At 44.3% G+C, this 20,166-nt stretch overlaps 1 protein-coding gene across 1 annotated transcript in view; it reads right to left on the bottom strand.

Moving 5' to 3' along the window:
- LOC128704154 (protein tincar) overlaps positions 1-20,166 on the bottom strand; it is a 127,122-nt gene that overhangs the window by 16,998 nt on the left and 89,958 nt on the right. The window contains exon 5 of the mRNA XM_070099170.1: positions 1,666-2,140. Within this exon, the coding sequence (XP_069955271.1) occupies positions 1,666-2,140 (475 nt within the window). The remainder of the gene's footprint in view (positions 1-1,665; positions 2,141-20,166) is intronic.

Here is a 20,166-nt window from a genome sequence, read left to right on the forward strand (position 1 = left end):
AATTGGTTTAAACTTTGGTAGTTGATACTGAAATGCAGTTGAAAAAGGCAAGTTAGTCAATTTTTTCCCATAAACTCATGCTTAGGAGAGAAGCCTCATGATAATTTGGTCTATCATGGCCCATTGGATTTTCTGCATGCACACCTAAATGTCACCCATCTCTGTACAAACATTGAATGATAAGTAAGCTTATTCAGGTGCAGGTACACATAAATACAGTTACATAAATTATCATACATAGCAGCATATGTTTAGATTGCCCAGGATAACCCAAAAAAGTCAGGCAAAGTGACTTATTTCTATTGGGGTCCTTGAAAAAATATTATTGCCAAGTCAGAGTCGCAACTTGGCAATGGTCCAGGTTCTTGTGCTTAGTGCGGGTGTTTGGTGAATTGTTCCAGCGACTGTACTCTGACTTTTTATTTTTAGTGTACACAAACACCGAGATACATTTACGAGAAAACGTTTCAGTCCTGAGGCCTCAATCACATAGAGGCAGAAGTGATCAGAGTCCTGGGACCAAAACATCTTCTAAATAATTATGTCCAAATATGTGCTAATGTGTCACTGTAACTCATTTTTTTAACTTGTTCCAACTCTACTTCACTGTTAATAACACTACTTCACTGTTAATAACACTACTTCACTGTTAATAACACTACTTCACTGTTAATAACACTACTTCACTGTTAATAACACTACTTCACTGTTAATAACACTACTTCACTGTTAATAACACTACTTCACTGTTAATAACACTACTTCACTGTTAATAACACTACTTCACTGTTAATAACACTACTTCACTGTTAATAACACTACTTCACTGTTAATAACACTACTTCACTGTTAATAACACCAGTGAACTGATCCAGTATACATTTTTTTTATTATCCACAGTAAAGCACTAAACTGCAAGGGTCAAACAGTACCTTGGAAATGTGAGGCAATCATGAATGATCCATGAGAATGCTTCGATGATCCTTGGATCATCGGAGCATCTTCTTGAGTGAGATGCTCAATGAAAGTTAAAAATAAGATCTCAGAGTCAAAGATTTATTTCCACATGAAGCAATGTTTGTACAGAGATTACCTGGAGTCTACCTGGAGAGAGTTTCGGGGGTCAACGCCCCCACGGCCCGGTCTGAGACCAGGCCTCCTGGTGGATCAGCCCCTGATCAACCAGGCTGTTGCTGCTGGCTGCACGCAAACCAACGTACGAGCCACAGCCCGGCTGATCAGGAACTGACTTTAGGTGCTTGTCCAGTGCCAGCTTGAAGACTGCCAGGGGTCTGTTGGTAATCCCCCTTATGTGTGCTGGGAGGCAGTTGAACAGTCTCGGGCCCCTGACACTTATTGTATGGTCTCTTAACGTGCTAGTGACACCCCTGCTTTTCATTGGGGGGATGTTGCATCGTCTGCCAAGTCTTTTGCTTTCGTAGTGAGTGATGAGAGATGGTTAATATTTGGTTGTGCATGGAGGAAATCCATGGTTATGCAGAGCATTTTGGGCAAACTGAGGCATAAATGAAGTCTATTATGGTAGTAATTATTATTTGTTTATATTTATAAACTTTAAAATTGTTTTTTTAATCAAAATATCTTAATTTTAGGAGAAAATTTGAAATTTCTTAATGGTTAAGAAAAAAAATTTATATAAATTACCTGATAGCAAAGACCAGAAGAGCAACAGTGTAGTTGAGTAACTCAGGGGATAAGGGGCTCCACTTGCCATCCTCAGGTAATCTGGCATACGATATCTTTCCCTCGAGGGGATCCTCCATATTCAATGTTTGTTTTCTCTCTTGAGGATAGCTGGTGTCTTTCCTGGTCTTGTACAGCGACTCTTGCACCTGAACTTGAGTGGTAGAGGTGGTCTCACGGCCATGGTGGTTAGGGAAGTTGTGGGAAGTGTCGCCCATCTTGCTTGGTGCACCTCGTCTCGACCGACGTGGAAAATTGTATGCCAGGTTGTTGATGGTGGTGGTGGTCTCTGGAATAAGGGTTGGAGGGAGGATTGCAGGGTTATGGGTGGATGAGGAAGGCAGCTCGGGGTTGACGGTAGTTGAGTTGACGCTGAGGACCATTAGTCGGTCATTGTGTGGCACTAGGAAGTCCAGGTCAGTCCGCCATATTTCATCTGCACAAGTGAAATAAAAAAGTCAGTCCTCCAGAGTGCATGGAACTTACAAATAATCTGAAAGTAAATATAATAAACATATAGTAGAGTGTCCTTTTAAAGTGTGTGCAAGGAATCATAAAAGTTATTTACTAATGTATCCAAATTCTTTCAATGTGTTACCAGTACACACACACACACAATATTAGGCAGGGCCAGGAGCTGAGTCTCGACCCCTGCAACCACAATTAGGTGAGTACACACACACACACACACACACATTTGTGTATGTGTATGTATATATGCATGTGTGTTTGTCTGTATACATTGGACCCCCGCTTAACGATCACCTCCCAATTCGACCAATTATGTAAGTGTATTTATGTAAGTGCGTTTGTACGTGTATGTTTGGGGGTCTGAAATGGACTAATCTACTTCACAATATTCCTTATGGGAACAAATTCAGTCAGTACTGGCACCTGAACATACTTCTGGAATGAAAAAATATCGTTAACCGGGGGTCCACTGTATATATATATAATCAACCTCAACATCAATGACTAACCATTTTAAGCTGGTGCCTTGATGCTGGTGTGAGGTTCTTGATCTAAGAAAGTGAAGCTACTTTTCTGTTTCCCAGCTCAAACCTATTTTCATCCCGTTACCCAGGCACCGCACCACCACTTTGAGTTTGGCCTATTTCCATGAATAATAATGATAAGCTCTCCCTCCAGGCAATAATAATAATAATAATAATAATAATAATAATAATAATAATAATTAATAATAATAATAATAATAATAATAATAATAATAATTAATAATAATAATAATAATAATAATAATAATAATAATTAATAATAATAATAATAATTAATAATAATAATAATAATTAATAATAATAATAATAATTAATAATAATAATAATAATAATAATAATAATTAATAATAATAATAATAATAATAATAATAATAATAGAATATGATACCTAAATCTATAATAATTCATTTATTTACATTATTTCCGAATAATGGGGAAGTGTTTAATTAACTACCCATAACAATTAACCCTGGCAATGGGTCCTCTCACCTACCCTGGCTAACCCAGGTTAATTACCACCTTACAGGTCACTCTGCTATTTAATTACCAGCAATTACTGATAATTACCTGACCCCTGCAGCTTCTCTTCACTATTTTCTGACAATTTTCAAAGATTTTTTGCAATATAAATTTAAATTGATAGTATTATGTGGGATTGTGGTTTGACTGGTTGACCGGATGACAGCTGACTGGATGACTGACTGATTTGCTGATTGGCTAATTGGTTGATTGGCTGATTTGTTGACTGACTAGATGAGTAAGTAAGTAAGTTTATTCAGGTATACACAAATACAGTTACATAGAATTATCATACATAGCAGCATATGTGTAGAGAACCTGGGATAACCCAAAAAAGTCAGACAGAGTGACTTATTTCCACTGGTTGATTGGCTGACTAGAAGACTGACTGGCTGATTGGCTGACTAGAAGACTGACTGGCTGATTGTATGACTAGAAGACTGACTGGCTGATTGTATGACTGGCTGACTAGAAGACTAACTGGCTGATTGATTAGATGACTGATTGGCTGACTGGATAACTGAATAGCTGACTTGACTGGCTGGATGACTGACTTTTTAAACTGACTAGCTGACTTGACTGGCTGGATGACTGACTTTTTAAACTGACTAGCTGACTTGATTGGCTGGATGGCAGACTGGGTGCCTGGCTCCATAGCTTTACCAGGAGTAGTAGTAGTAGTAGCCAAGTACAGTGGCTAGCCATTGATCCAAGCTCTCTCAATGCGGTACTTTGTCTCTCTGTGTCTCTCTCTCTCTCTCTCTCTCTCTCTCTCTCTCTCTCTTTGCAGTTGCAAAAGTACATCTTATGCTCGTTGTGTCCCGTCTCGTGTGTGTGTGTATGTGTGTATACTTACCTATTTGTGGTTGCAGGGGTCGATTCACAGCTCCTGGCCATATAAAAATGAGATAACTTAAAGACCTAGGAACGCCAACATGAAATTCTTTGTTAGGGCCATGTTTCAGTATGTGGCACCATCATAGTGTCTTTGTTAGGGCCATGTTTCAGTATGTGGCACCATCATAGTGTCTTTGTTAGGGCCATGTTTCAGTATGTGGCACCATTATAGTGTCTTTGTTAGGGCCATGTTTCAGTATGTGGCACCATCATAGTGTCTTTGTTAGGGCCATGTTTCAGTATGTGGCACCATCATAGTGTCTTTGTTAGGGCCATGTTTCAGTATGTGGCACCATCATAGTGTCTTTGTTAGGGCCATGTTTCAGTATGTGGCACCATCATAGTGTCTTTGTTAGGGCCATGTTTCAGTATGTGTCACCATCATAGTGTCTTTGTTAGGGCCATGTTCCAGTATGTGGCACCAACATAGTGTCTTTGTTAGGGCCATGTTGCAGTATATGGCACCAACATAGTGTTTCTGTTATGTCCATGTTGCAGTAAGTGGCACCAACATGGATCCTGTAACAACGAGACGAGACCCAGAGACTGACAACCCTAGAGGAGAGAAAGAGGATCTGAGGAAACAGGATCACAACATACAAAATACTCAAGAGGACTAAAAGGAGTCAAGTCTTCTTTTGAAGAGACAGGGTAGCGAATGACTGAAACGAACGAGAATAAAGATATGCACAGTTTTAAGAGCAGGTACGATAGGGTCCTGGAGGCCTGGACTCTGGTGGTTAGTAGTTAAGACACAGGGATGGGAAATATGAAGTCACTCGTAGGTGTACACAGCGAAGAAGTAGGTCCAGGGGAGGTACAGTGTGATACAGATGTGACCAAGGGAGGTACAGTGTGATACAGATGTGACCAGGGGAGGTAGTGTGATACAGATGTGACCAAGGGAGGTACAGTGTGATACAGATGTGACCAGGGGAGGTAGTGTGATACAGATGTGACCAAGGGAGGTACAGTGTGATACAGATGTGACCAAGGGAGGTACAGTGTGATACAGATGTGACCAGGGGAGGTACAGTGTGATACAGATGTGACCAAGGGAGGTACAGTGTGATACAGATGTGACCAGGGGAGGTACAGTGTGATACAGATGTGACCAGGGGAGGTAGTGTGATACAGATGTGACCAGGGGAGGTACAGTGTGATACAGATGTGACCAAGGTAGGTACAGTGTGATACAGATGTGACCAGGGGAGGCACAGTGTGATACAGATGTGACCAGGGGAGGTACAGTGTGATACAGATGTGACCAAGGGAGGTACAGTGTGATACAGATGTGACCAGGGGAGGTACAGTGTGATACAGATGTGACCAAGGGAGGTACAGTGTGATACAGATGTGACCAGGGGAGGTAGTGTGATACAGATGTGACCAGAGGAGGTACAGTGTGATACAGATGTGACCAAGGGAGGTACAGTGTGATACAGATGTGACCAGGGGAGGTACAGTGTGATACAGATGTGACCAGAGGAGGTACAGTGTGATACAGATGTGACCAAGGGAGGTACAGTGTGATACAGATGTGACCAGGGGAGGTACAGTGTGATACAGATGTGACCAGGGGAGGTACAGTGTGATACAGATGTGACCAGGGGAGGTACAGTGTGATACAGATGTGACCAGGGGAGGTACAGTGTGATACAGATGTGACCAAGGGAGGTACAGTGTGATACAGATGTGACCAAGGGAGGTACAGTCTGATACAGTCACTGGAAACTAAAAAAAATACTGCAGATACATAAGACGGAGAGTACAGTGCATGTAACTACAAACTGTAATATATACTTGTCAGTGCTCAGCAATGACACACAGGGAGGTTGATTGATTGATTGATTGATTGATTGATTGAGGTTGGTTGATTGATTGAGGTTGGTTGATTGATTGAGGTTGGTTGATTGACTGAGGTTGGTTGATTGATTGAGGTTGGTTGATTGATTGAGGTTGGTTGATTGATTGAGGTTGGTTGATTGATTGAAGTTGATTGATCTGTATATTTCGACCCCCTTCTTGGATCCTCTTCAGCAGATCTAAAGAGCATCCCACAAAGGGGTCGAAATATACAGATGAACCTCCTGTGTTTGTCTCAATTTGGGTTATTGTGCACAAATTTTAATCTGTGCACCGTATGGAATAAAATGTTCTATAACTGACTTACAGAAATTAACTAAACACACACACACAAAATCCAAGACCCCCGGTTAACGATATTTTTTCACTCCAGAAGTATGTTCAGGTGCCAGTACTGACCGAATTTGTTCCCATAAGAAATATTGTGAAGTAGATTAGTCCATTTCAGACCCCCAAACATACACGTACAAACGCACTTACATAAATACACTTACATAATTGGTCGCATTCGGAGGTGATCGTTATGCGGGGGTCCACTGTAATACAAATATATATAAAAATGTAGAAATATAGAATTGTTACCCAGCAATACTTGTAGAAGTGTTTTCTTTGACCTGAGGTAGAGGTCGCCATCGTGATATGATAAGATTTCGGTCGGATTTTTAGCCCCTGAGGGTTAGCCACCCAGGATAACCCAAGAAAGTCAGTGCGTCATCGAGGACTGTCTAACTTATTTCCATTGTGATTCTCAATCTTGTCCCCCAGGATGCGACCCATACTAGTCGACTAACACCCAGGTACCTATTTGCTGCTAGGTGAACAGGACAACAGGTGTAAGGAAACGTGTCGAAATGTTTCCACCCGCCGGGAATCGAACCCGGGCCCTCCGTGTGTGAAGCGGGAGCTTTAGCCACCAGGCCACCGGGTCTGAGGGGAGTTAATACATTCAGTGTAGGATATCGTAGAGTGAGGGGAAGGGGAGCGGCACTGAGAGCAACAACCGAGGGGAATTGACACACAAATCACCCCTCGTCTGCTATGGTAGTCTTGAAAATGCTCCTTCCTTGGAAATTTTCGATTTAAAGGGGTGATTTTCTTTTTATGATAGGGAAATTAGTCTATGTTCTCCACGATTTTGTGATATATGAATATACATAATGAATAGTAATATATGAATATACATAATGAATCGAAATATATGAATATGCATAATGAATCATATACGAATATACATAATGAATCGTAATATACGAATATACATAGTGAATAGTAATATATGAATATACATAATGTATAGTAATATATGAATATACATAATGAATCGAAATATATGAATATGCATAATGAATCATATACGAATATACATAATGAATCGTAATATACGAATATACATAGTGAATCATAATATATGAGTGTTATTCAGCCTCTAAAGAAAGTTTAACATCAACTATTTACAGTATATTCACAACTTGAAAGAAGAGTTGTGTTGCCAACAGCCACTTTGTAAGTTGCGTCAGCATCCATAAAACTTATTATAGAAGCTGCTTCTCTCTCCAAAAGGAAACATCCAAGTTCAATTATACTTGTCTTAGCTGGAGGGTCTAGCAGGGCGGGACTGAAAGACGGCAAGACGATAAAAAACATTTACTTAATAGCCTCCATCCCGGGGTGTGGAGGGGCGGTATTGATGGTGTAAGCGACCTACAACAATACACTGGGTGTACATTTTTTAAAAAAAAAAATCAAAGATAATTTTTTTTATTCATCTTTCGATATAAGTTACTTGGGTTATATGCATGTTTAGTGTCTGAAACTGCAGTTTAGTGTATTAATGTTTAATTTAAGAATATAAAGCTAACTTACGCAATTCCAATGAATTTCCAATCTGTCGATAACTAGATTAAATTTCGGGACAATACAATGATACTTGTAGTGCAGGTAAAGTGAATTCCCCTGACACTTTTAACTACCCAATAAACTAGTTAACTTCACCATCAACCAGGTAACTTCCCTCAACTTCACCACCAAAAGCCATATAAAGAAAAAACATAAGAGACAAGAAAAAAGTTGCAAGATGTGAGCCCTGAGGCGGCCTCTCCCAGATGGCGTCATTCTACGCTCTCGTCCTATTCCTCTTCCAGCCCTCCATTCCCCCTTCCCACCCATTTTTTTCCCCTCTCTTTCATTCCCCTGTCCCCCCCACCGATGAGCCAGACAGCGTGGGGCCAGGAAATCCCCTTCTTTCCAGCCCCCTAAGTCGTTCCTTCCCTTCCCGTGGAATTACTCTCTCTTGGACTTTCCACTGGTAATCTGAGACACGGAATTTTGATGTGGAATCTATCATACTTATTGTTAGATCAGATCGTACTGACTCAAGCAATAAATTTGATCTCAAATTAGATTTTCGGAGACGTGTAATGTATCTTCAGGGTATTTTTAAAGCAGCAGCAGCAGCAACAGCAGTAGCAGCATCAACAGCAGTAGCAGCAGCAGCAGCAACAGCAGCAGCAACAGCAGTAGCAGCAGCAATAGCAGCAGCAACAGCAGTAGCAGCAGCAACAGCAGTAGCAGCAGCAACAGCAGTAGCAGCAGCAGCAGCAGTAGCAGCAGCAGTAGCAGCAGCAACAGCAGTAGCAGCAGCAACAGCAGTAGCAGCAGCAGCAGCAGTAGCAGCAGCAGTAGCAGCAGCAACAGCAGTAGCAGCAGCAACAGCAGTAGCAGCAGCAGCAGCAGTAGCAGCAGCAGTAGCAGAAGCAACAGCAGTAGCAGCAGCAGCAGCAACAGCAGCAGGAACAGCAGTAGCAGCAGCAACAGCAGTAGCAGCAGCAGCAGTAGCAACAGCAGTAGCAACAGCAGTAGCAGCAGCAGCAGCAGCAGTAGCAGCAGCAGTAGCAACAGCAGTAGCAACAGCAGTAGCAACAGCAGTAGCAACAGCAGCAGCAGCAACAGCAGCAGCAACAACAGTAGCAACAGCAGTAGCAGCAGCAACAGCAGTAGCAGCAGCAACAGCAGTAGCAGCAGCAGCAGCAGTTGCAACAGCAGTAGCAGCAGCAGCAGCAGTAGCAGCAGCAGTAGCAGCAACAGTAGCAGCAGCAACAGCAGTAGCAGTAGCAGCAGCAGCGGCAGTAGCAGTAGCAGCAGCAGTAGCAGCAGCAACAGCAGTAGCAGCAGCAGCAGCAGCAGCAGCAGCAGCAGTAGCAGCAGCTGCAACAACAGTAGCAGCAACAGCAACAGCAGTAGCAGCAGCAACAGCAGTAACAGCAGCAGCAGCAGTAGCAGCAGCAACAGCAGTAGCAGCAGCAACAGCAGCAGCAACAGCAGTAGCAGCAGCAGTAGCAACAGCAACAGCAGTAGCAGCAGCAGCAGCAACAACAGTAGCAGCAGCAGCAACAACAGCAGCAACAGCAGTAGCAGCACAAACAGCAGTATCAGCACCAACAGCAGTAGCAGCAGCAACAGCAGTAGCAACAGCAGTAGCAGCAGCAGTAGCAGCAGTAGCAGCAACAGCAGTAACAGCAGCAGCAAAAACAGTAGCAGCAGCAGCAACAACAACAACAGCAGCAACAACAACAGCAGCAACAGCAGTAGCAGCAGCAACAGCAGTAGCAGCAGAAGTAGCAGCAGCAGCAGCAACAGTAGCAGCAACAGCAGCAGCAGCAACAACAACAGCAGCAACAACAGTAGCAGCAGTAACTGCAGTACCAGCAGCAGCAACAGCAACAACAGCAGCAGTAGCAGCAACGGCAGTAGAAACAGCGGCAGCAGCAGCAGAAAAACCAGCCGCAACAGCAATAGTAGGAACAGCAATAAGAACATGAGCCGCGACAATAGAGACACAGCACAAAGGTATTAACTAAAGGTTTGCACAGGCGCCTTCGGAGATCAAAGGTGCCTGAATACACGTAAAGAAGGTCGTTCTTCCCATAGAACGACTGCAGGGACGTCATTGCTCTCACAGAATGACTGAAGGTCATTCCTCTCACAAAATAACTGAAGGAAGGTCATGCCCCTTACAGAATGACTGAAGGTCATGCCTCTTACAGAATGACTGAAGGAAGGCCATGCCCCTTACAGAATGACTGAAGGAAGGCCATTCCTCTTACAGAATGACTGAAGGAAGGTCATGCCTCTCACAGAATAAAGGAAGGTCATGCCTCTTACAGAATGACTGAAGGAAGGTCATGCCTCTTACAGAATGACTGAAGGAAGGTCATGCCTCTCACAGAACGACTGAAGGAAGGTCATGCCTCTTACAGAATGACTGAAGGTCATGCCTCTTACAGAATGACTGAAGGAAGGCCATGCCCCTTACAGAATGACTGAAGGAAGGCCATTCCTCTTACAGAATGACTGAAGGAAGGTCATGCCTCTCACAGAATAAAGGAAGGTCATGCCTCTTACAGAATGACTGAAGGAAGGTCATGCCTCTTACAGAATGACTGAAGGAAGGTCATGCCTCTCACAGAACGACTGAAGGAAGGTCATGCCTCTTACAGAATGACTGAAGGTCATGCCTCTTACAGAATGACTGAAGGAAGGCCATGCCCCTTACAGAATGACTGAAGGAAGGCCATTCCTCTTACAGAATGACTGAAGGAAGGTCATGCCTCTCACAGAATAAAGGAAGGTCATGCCTCTTACAGAATGACTGAAGGAAGGTCATGCCTCTTACAGAATGACTGAAGGAAGGTCATGCCTCTCACAGAACGACTGAAGGAAGGTCATGCCTCTTACAGAATGACTGAAGGTCATGCCTCTTACAGAATGACTGAAGGTCATGCCTCTTACAGAATAAAGGAAGGTCATGCCTCTCACAGAATGACTGAAGGAAGGTCATGCCTCTTACAGAATGACTGAATGTCATGCCTCTTACAGAATAAAGGAAGGCCATGCCTCTTACAGAATGACTGAAGGAACGCCATGCCTCTCACAGAATGACTGAAGGAAGGCCATTCCCCTTACAGAATGACTGAAGGAAAGTCATGCCTCTCACAGAATGACTGAAGGAAGGCCATTCCCCTTACAGAATGACTGAAGGAAGGCCATTCCCCTTACAGAATGACTGAAGGAACGCCATGCCTCTCACAGAATGACTGAAGGAAGGCCATTCCCCTTACAGAATGACTGAAGGAAGGTCATGCCTCTCACAGAATGACTGAAGGAAGGTCATGCCTCTCACAGAATGACTGAAGGTCATGCCTCTTACAGAATAAAGGAAGGTCATGCCCCTTACAGAATGACTGAAGGAAGGTCATGCCCCTTACAGAATGACTGAAGGAAGGTCATGCCTCTCACAGAATGACTGAAGGAAGGTCATGCCTCTTACAGAACGACTGAAGGAAGGTCATGCCTCTTACAGAATGACTGAAGGTCATGCCTCTTACAGAATAAAGGAAGGTCATGCCCCTTACAGAATGACTGAAGGAAGGTCATGCCCCTTACAGAATAAAGGAAGGTCATGCCTCTTACAGAATGACTGAAGGAACGCCATGCCCCTTACAGAATGACTGAAGGAAGGTCATGCCTCTCACAGAACGACTGAAGGAAGGTCATGCCTCTTACAGAATGACTGAAGGAAGGTCATGCCTCTCACAGAATGACTGAAGGAAGGTCATGCCTCTTACAGAACGACTGAAGGAAGGTCATGCCTCTTACAGAATGACTGAAGGAAAGTCATGCCTCTTACAGAATAAAGGAAGGTCATGCCTCTTACAGAATGACTGAAGGAACGCCATGCCCCTTACAGAATGACTGAAGGAAGGTCATGCCTCTCACAGAATGACTGAAGGAAGGTCATGCCTCTCACAGAATGACTGAAGGAAGGTCATGCCTCTCACAGAATAAAGGAAGGTCATGCCTCTTACAGAATGACTGAAGGAAGGTCATGCCTCTTACAGAATGACTGAAGGAAGGTCATGCCTCTCACAGAACGACTGAAGGAAGGTCATGCCTCTTACAGAATGACTGAAGGTCATGCCTCTTACAGAATGACTGAAGGAAGGCCATGCCCCTTACAGAATGACTGAAGGAAGGCCATTCCTCTTACAGAATGACTGAAGGAAGGTCATGCCTCTCACAGAATAAAGGAAGGTCATGCCTCTTACAGAATGACTGAAGGAAGGTCATGCCTCTTACAGAATGACTGAAGGAAGGTCATGCCTCTCACAGAACGACTGAAGGAAGGTCATGCCTCTTACAGAATGACTGAAGGTCATGCCTCTTACAGAATGACTGAAGGAAGGCCATGCCCCTTACAGAATGACTGAAGGAAGGCCATTCCTCTTACAGAATGACTGAAGGAAGGTCATGCCTCTCACAGAATAAAGGAAGGTCATGCCTCTTACAGAATGACTGAAGGAAGGTCATGCCTCTTACAGAATGACTGAAGGAAGGTCATGCCTCTCACAGAACGACTGAAGGAAGGTCATGCCTCTTACAGAATGACTGAAGGTCATGCCTCTTACAGAATGACTGAAGGTCATGCCTCTTACAGAATAAAGGAAGGTCATGCCTCTCACAGAATGACTGAAGGAAGGTCATGCCTCTTACAGAATGACTGAAGGTCATGCCTCTTACAGAATAAAGGAAGGCCATGCCTCTTACAGAATGACTGAAGGAACGCCATGCCTCTCACAGAATGACTGAAGGAAGGCCATTCCCCTTACAGAATGACTGAAGGAAAGTCATGCCTCTCACAGAATGACTGAAGGAAGGCCATTCCCCTTACAGAATGACTGAAGGAAGGCCATTCCCCTTACAGAATGACTGAAGGAACGCCATGCCTCTCACAGAATGACTGAAGGAAGGCCATTCCCCTTACAGAATGACTGAAGGAAGGTCATGCCTCTCACAGAATGACTGAAGGAAGGTCATGCCTCTCACAGAATGACTGAAGGTCATGCCTCTTACAGAATAAAGGAAGGTCATGCCCCTTACAGAATGACTGAAGGAAGGTCATGCCCCTTACAGAATGACTGAAGGAAGGTCATGCCTCTCACAGAATGACTGAAGGAAGGTCATGCCTCTTACAGAACGACTGAAGGAAGGTCATGCCTCTTACAGAATGACTGAAGGTCATGCCTCTTACAGAATAAAGGAAGGTCATGCCCCTTACAGAATGACTGAAGGAAGGTCATGCCCCTTACAGAATAAAGGAAGGTCATGCCTCTTACAGAATGACTGAAGGAACGCCATGCCCCTTACAGAATGACTGAAGGAAGGTCATGCCTCTCACAGAACGACTGAAGGAAGGTCATGCCTCTTACAGAATGACTGAAGGAAGGTCATGCCTCTCACAGAATGACTGAAGGAAGGTCATGCCTCTTACAGAACGACTGAAGGAAGGTCATGCCTCTTACAGAATGACTGAAGGAAAGTCATGCCTCTTACAGAATAAAGGAAGGTCATGCCTCTTACAGAATGACTGAAGGAACGCCATGCCCCTTACAGAATGACTGAAGGAAGGTCATGCCTCTCACAGAATGACTGAAGGAAGGTCATGCCTCTCACAGAATGACTGAAGGAAGGTCATGCCTCTTACAGAACGACTGAAGGAAGGTCATGCCTCTTACAGAATGACTGAAGGAAGGTCATGCCTCTCACAGAATGACTGAAGGAAGGTCATGCCTCTTACAGAACGACTGAAGGAAGGTCATGCCTCTCACAGAATGACTGAAGGAAGGCCATGCATCTCACAGAATGACTGAAGGAAGGTCATGCCTCTCACAGAACGACTGAAGGAGGGTCATTCCTCTCACAGAACGACTGAAGGAGGGTCATTCCTCTCACAGAACGACTGAAGGAGGGTCATTCCTCTCACAGAACGACTGAAGGAGGGTCATGCCTCTCACAGAACGACTGAAGGAAGGTCATGCCTCTCACAGAATGACCGAAGGAAGGTCATGCCTCTCACAGAATGGCTGAAGGAAGGTCATGCCTCTCACAGAATGACTGAAGGAGGGTCATGCCTCTCACAGAATGACTGAAGGAAGGTCATGCCTCTCACAGAACGACTGAAGGAGGGTCATTCCTCTCACAGAACGACTGAAGGAGGGTCATTCCTCTCACAGAACGACTGAAGGAGGGTCATTCCTCTCACAGAACGACTGAAGAAGGGTCATTCCTCTCACAGAACGACTGAAGGAGGGGGGTGCTCCTGCCTGGCGCCATCCTGATCAAGCAGACACGGTGCTGGCAGCTCTCAGACCCACGGTACCATAACGTACCGTTGACGGTACAACAACGTACCCTTGACAGCACCACAACGTACCGTTGACGGTACAACAACGTAACGTTGACAGCACCACAACGTACCGTTGACGGTACAACGTACCATTGACAGCACCACAACGTACCGTTGACGGTACAACAACGTAACATTGACAGCACCACAACGTACCGTTGACGGTACAACAACGTACTATTGACAGCACCACAACGTACCGTTGACGGTACAACAACGTAACATTGACAGCACCACAACGTACCGTTGACGGTACAACAACGTACTATTGACAGCACCACAACGTACCGTTGACGGTACAACAACGTAACATTGACAGCACCACAACGTACCGTTGACGGTACAACAACGTAACAATGACAGCACCACAACGTACCGTTGACTGTACAACAACGTAACATTGATAGCACCACAACGTACCGTTGACGGTACAACAACGTAACACTGACAACACCACAACGTACCGTTGACGGTACAATAACGTACCATTAACAGCACCACAACGTACCGTTGACGGTACAACAACGTACCATTGACAACACCACAACGTACCGTTGACGGTACAACAACGTACCATTGACAACCAACGTACCGTTGACGGTACAACAACGTACCATTGACAGCACCACAACGTACCGTTGACGGTACAACAACGTAACATTGACAGCACCACAACGTACCGTTGACGGTACAACGTAACATTGACAGCACCACAACGTACCGTTGACGGTACAACAACGTAACATTGACAGCACCACAACGTACCGTTGACGGTACAACAACGTAACATTGACAGCACCACAACATACCGTTGACGGTACAACAACGTAACATTGACAGCACCACAACATACCGTTGACGGTACAACAACGTAACATTGACAGCACCACAACGTACCGTTGACGGTACAACAACGTAACATTGACAGCACCACAACATACCGTTGACGGCACAACGTAACATTGACAGCACCACAACGTACCGTTGACGGTACAACAACGTAACATTGACAGCACCACAACGTACCGTTGACGGTACAACAACGTAACATTGACAGCACCACAACGTACCGTTGACGGTACAACGTAACATTGACAGCACCACAACGTACCGTTGACGGTACAACAACGTAACATTGACAGCACCACAACGTACCGTTGACGGTACAACAACGTAACATTGACAGCACCACAACATACCGTTGACGGTACAACAACGTAACATTGACAGCACCACAACATACCGTTGACGGTACAACAACGTAACATTGACAGCACCACAACGTACCGTTGACGGTACAACAACGTAACATTGACAGCACCACAACATACCGTTGACGGCACAACGTAACATTGACAGCACCACAACGTACCGTTGACGGTACAACAACGTAACATTGACAGCACCACAACGTACCGTTGACGGTACAACAACGTTACATTGACAGCACCACAACGTACCGTTGACGGTACAACGTAACAATGACAGCACCACAACGTACCGTTGACGGTACAACAACGTAACATTGACAGCACCACAACGTACCGTTGACGGTACAACAACGTAACAATGACAGCACCACAACGTACCGTTGACGGTACAACAACGTAACATTGACAGCACCACAACGTACCGTTGACGGTACAACAACGTAACATTGACAGCACCACAACGTACCGTTGACGGTACAACAACGTAACATTGACAGCACCACAACGTACCGTTGACGGTACAACAACGTAACAATGACAGCACCACAACGTACCGTTGACGGTACAACAACGTAACATTGACAGCACCACAACGTACCGTTGACGGTACAACAACGTACCGTTGACGGCACCATATATAACAAGTTGGTGGATAAGACACAGGTGCAACACCTGGTTAACTTCAATCGGGAAAGATACATAAATGTCGAACATGTGCCTTAATAATCAACACTGCCATAACAACCTGGACGATCACGTAACAGAATCTGCAAGATATATATATATATATATATATATATATATATATATATATATATATATATATATATATATATATATATATATATATATATATATATATATATATATATGGATGAGACAGAGATAAAGAGGAACTTACAAATGAAGATAAATGGGAAAGAAGACACTAAAGATAGTAGTAAGAAGGAAGGACCTGGAGATATGGCCCCACTTTATTTTATTAAGATAAATTCAGGGATAAGCGAGAATACTCTCTCTCTCTCTCACAAGAGCTACGACTCGACCCCTGCAACCACAAATGGGTGAGTACACACACACACACACACACACCGGTGAAGAGGCGGGGCCAGGAGCTAGGACTCGACCCCTGCAACCACAAATAGGTGAGTACAAATAGGTGAGTACACACACACACACACATACACACACACACACACACACACACACATACACACACACACACACACACACACACACACACACACACACACACACACACACACACACACACACACCATACTGATGGTTGAGTTGATGTGGAACACGAACCATGGCCCACAGCCAAGTGGGAGAGGGAGAGGGGAAGGGAGGGGGGAAGGGTGTGGAAGAGGGGAACATATATAAGTGAAAATATTGGTTGACAGTTCAATAACTCTACTAAGCTTCTTCAGACACATTCCTCAATCTGGGTTAATTATTGGTGAACCAAAAACCTTGTACCGGGAACATTGTACCGGGAAGGTTGTACCGGAAGGTTCACCAGCAGTGTTATACCGGGGACGTGTACTGGGAGGTATTCTGATGGATATATGTTTTATACATGTTTTAGAAAGAGATAGATAGATAGATAGATAGATAGATAGATAGATAGATAGAGAGAGAGAGAGAGAGAGAGAGAGAGAGAGAGAGAGAGAGAGAGAGAGAGAGAGAGAGAGATAATCCCTAACTTGAACCATATCAAAGCGTCTAGATTCTTGTCAGCTGAGGTGGGAATCACTGGCGAGGGGAGTGAGAGACGTTCTTACGTCTCTGGAAGGGGAAAGAGGGGAAATGGGAAGGGGGAAACGATGGGATAAAGGGCAATTATGACCAGCGGGAGGGAGCCGTTTGTTGCGCGGAGGGAGACACCAGAGCCAGATGTTACGCGGCTTTTTGTTTTGGTTCGAGGGGAAGTATCCCTCCGCGCCAAACGTTTGGATCTCGTTTTTACGCTTTTTTTTTATGCTAGTTTTAATATTTGATTGCTCAGCCAGTTAAAATAAAACGATACATAGGTGGAACTTTATCAGTATGGTTTATCTACTAGCGGCGAGGAGTCGTAGTTTGTCGGGGAAGGAGAATTTCGCGAAAATTTGGCGCTGGAAAAGGGGAGTCTTGTTTCCGTTTTCTGCCATTTATCTTGGCGATGACTCATGCAACTATGTTACATGAACGACAACTCTACGGAACGACGCTCCGGATGTCGTGTATGTCTGCTACGGAACGCCGCTATGAATGTTACTGACTACAACTATGTTACTGAATACAGTTATGTTACAATAATATATAGTACAAGTGTGTTACAGCACAAGATATGGAACAAGAGGAAGTCATCGTCGCCAACTGTTGAATGACTTTCTTGAATTATTAATCATCTCATTCCCACACACATTGATGAAAGAGGGGAGAGGGGAGGGAACGAAGGGAGAGGGGGAGGGAACGAAGGGAGAGGGGGAGGGAACGAGGGGAGAGGGGGAGGGAACGAAGGGAGAGGGGGAGGGAACGAAGGGAGAGGGGGAGGGAACGAGGGGAGAGGGGGAGGGAACGAAGGGAGAGGGGGAGGGAACGAGGGGAGAGGGGGAGGGAACGAAGGGAGAGGGGGAGGGAACGAGGGGAGAGGGGGAGGGAGGGACCCAAAGGGGAGACGGGAACGGAAAGAACGGGAGGGGAGAGTCCCCCCCCCCACCCGGCCATACACACCTTCCGGGTGTATGAATTTGCTGTATTTCTTCCCCCCCCCAAACCAATCATACAAACAATACATTCTTGCTGGAGTCAACGAGGTGTATTCTCTTCAGTCATACGTACAAGTGCTATACATAATATTCGACTATATATATGTGTGTGTGTGTGTGTGTACTCACCTAATTGTGGTTGCAGGGGTCGAGACTCAGCTCCTGGCCCCGAGACTCAGCTCCTGGCCCCGTGTGTGTGTGTGTACATACAAAGAGCGGGGTATATATACAGAAGGTATATATCCCCCTTCTGTATTACATACAGAAGGGGGGATACGTATACATAAGAATATATACAGAGGGCTGAGTATACGCATACACAGCGCGGGGGAGTCACACTTGCATGTATAAGTGGGAGAGATGATCTCTATCTCAACTTAAGAGTCGTCAATCACCCTTAAAGAGTCTTCAACTCCCTGGTGCCAGTATAAACGCCTGTGTGAGAGTCTTTAACAATACTCAGTTCCCTTCTGAGCTTCGTGTTCAACAAATGAGCATCGGGGAAGGCCCGTGAAGAGGACTCAACTCTCTTATATAGACACGTGCCAGTAAGTGCACTCTGGGAGGAGTGTCTTCAAGATTTGCAATTTTTCAACCAAATGATGGGAAGAGGATTGAATGCCTTAACAAAAAAAAAAAAAAACAGCAATAAGCAAAGTGAGAAAGGAGGTTTAAACTCTCTTCAAAGAGTACAGTACAACCACCTCTTAAGTGCTTTTAAGAGTATTCAACACGCTATTGAGGGAACGGTTTGGCAGCAAAACAAATAAGCATCACCAATGCTCACAAAAAGCATTGAATTCCCTCGCACGAACACTAGTCTGAATTGAAAATAATTTGAACTCCTTTGTGCACCTTTAAACATGGTATAAAAGCCACAGTATCCAACGAATACTTCACAAAGACTCCAGAAGTCAAAGACGATTGAAATCTTTTGCCCGGGAATAAGACAAGGTCCAATAACAGGAGTGAACACCATTAAATTCTTGTTAATGCCACATGTAAGACCAACGCTACTGAATTCTGTCATGATAAAGAAACAGCTGCTAACACCAAGGTCACAACACCACAGCAAATCAACAAAGAAATCAGAAAAAAATCTAAGAGCCAAGAGGACCTCAGCTCACACACTGAGGTCTGGGGGTCGATCCCCAGTACGGGTGGAAACATTAGGGCGTGTTTCCTTAAAAGACACCTGCTGTCCATGTTCACCTAGCAGTAAAATAGGTACCTGGGGGTTAGTGGACTGGTGTGGGTCGCATCCTGGGGTAAAACTAACCTAATTTGCGGGAAATGCTCTGCCTAACAAAGGACTTTCTATATAGTAGTATGTCACTGATGTCAGCTATGGTCTGTATAAGTTGCATCATGTAACTCTAGAAATAAGTATTATTATTTATTTTTATTATTTTAGTAACACATTGGCCGTCTCCCACTAAGGTAGAGTGACCCGAAAAAAAAACTTTCACCATCATTCACTCCATTGCTGTCTTGCCAGAGGCCCGTTTACACTACAGTTTTTAAACTGCAACATTAACACCCCTCCTTCAGAGTGCAGACACTGTACTTCCCATCTCCAGGACTCAGGCCATAATTTAATACTATTAACAGCGGCTATTACGACTGGACTCACAAACACCACAGCAAAACAGAAAATAAATCACAAAAAGGGAGTTGAAACTGCTGAAGATCCATAAACACGACGGGAACCCATCGAGCCAAAACAGAGTCAAAGTGAATGAAGGAAGTGGATCTAACCCTTTCCAGTGGATACAAACTCCTCTTGACACACCAAAACTATTCAGTCCTATATATAAAAAAAACAGCATCGCAGGGAACGGAAAAAATGTGCAGACACTGTACTGGATGTCAAATAAATAAAACTGTTGAATAGAAAATCTACGTCAGCAGATGGAAAAACGGGAAAAACAGACGAGACTTAAAACCAGTTTTTG

The sequence above is a fragment of the Cherax quadricarinatus genome, chromosome 66, assembly GCF_038502225.1.
Source record: "Cherax quadricarinatus isolate ZL_2023a chromosome 66, ASM3850222v1, whole genome shotgun sequence".
In the NCBI taxonomy this organism is placed as follows: Eukaryota; Metazoa; Arthropoda; class Malacostraca; order Decapoda; family Parastacidae; genus Cherax; species Cherax quadricarinatus.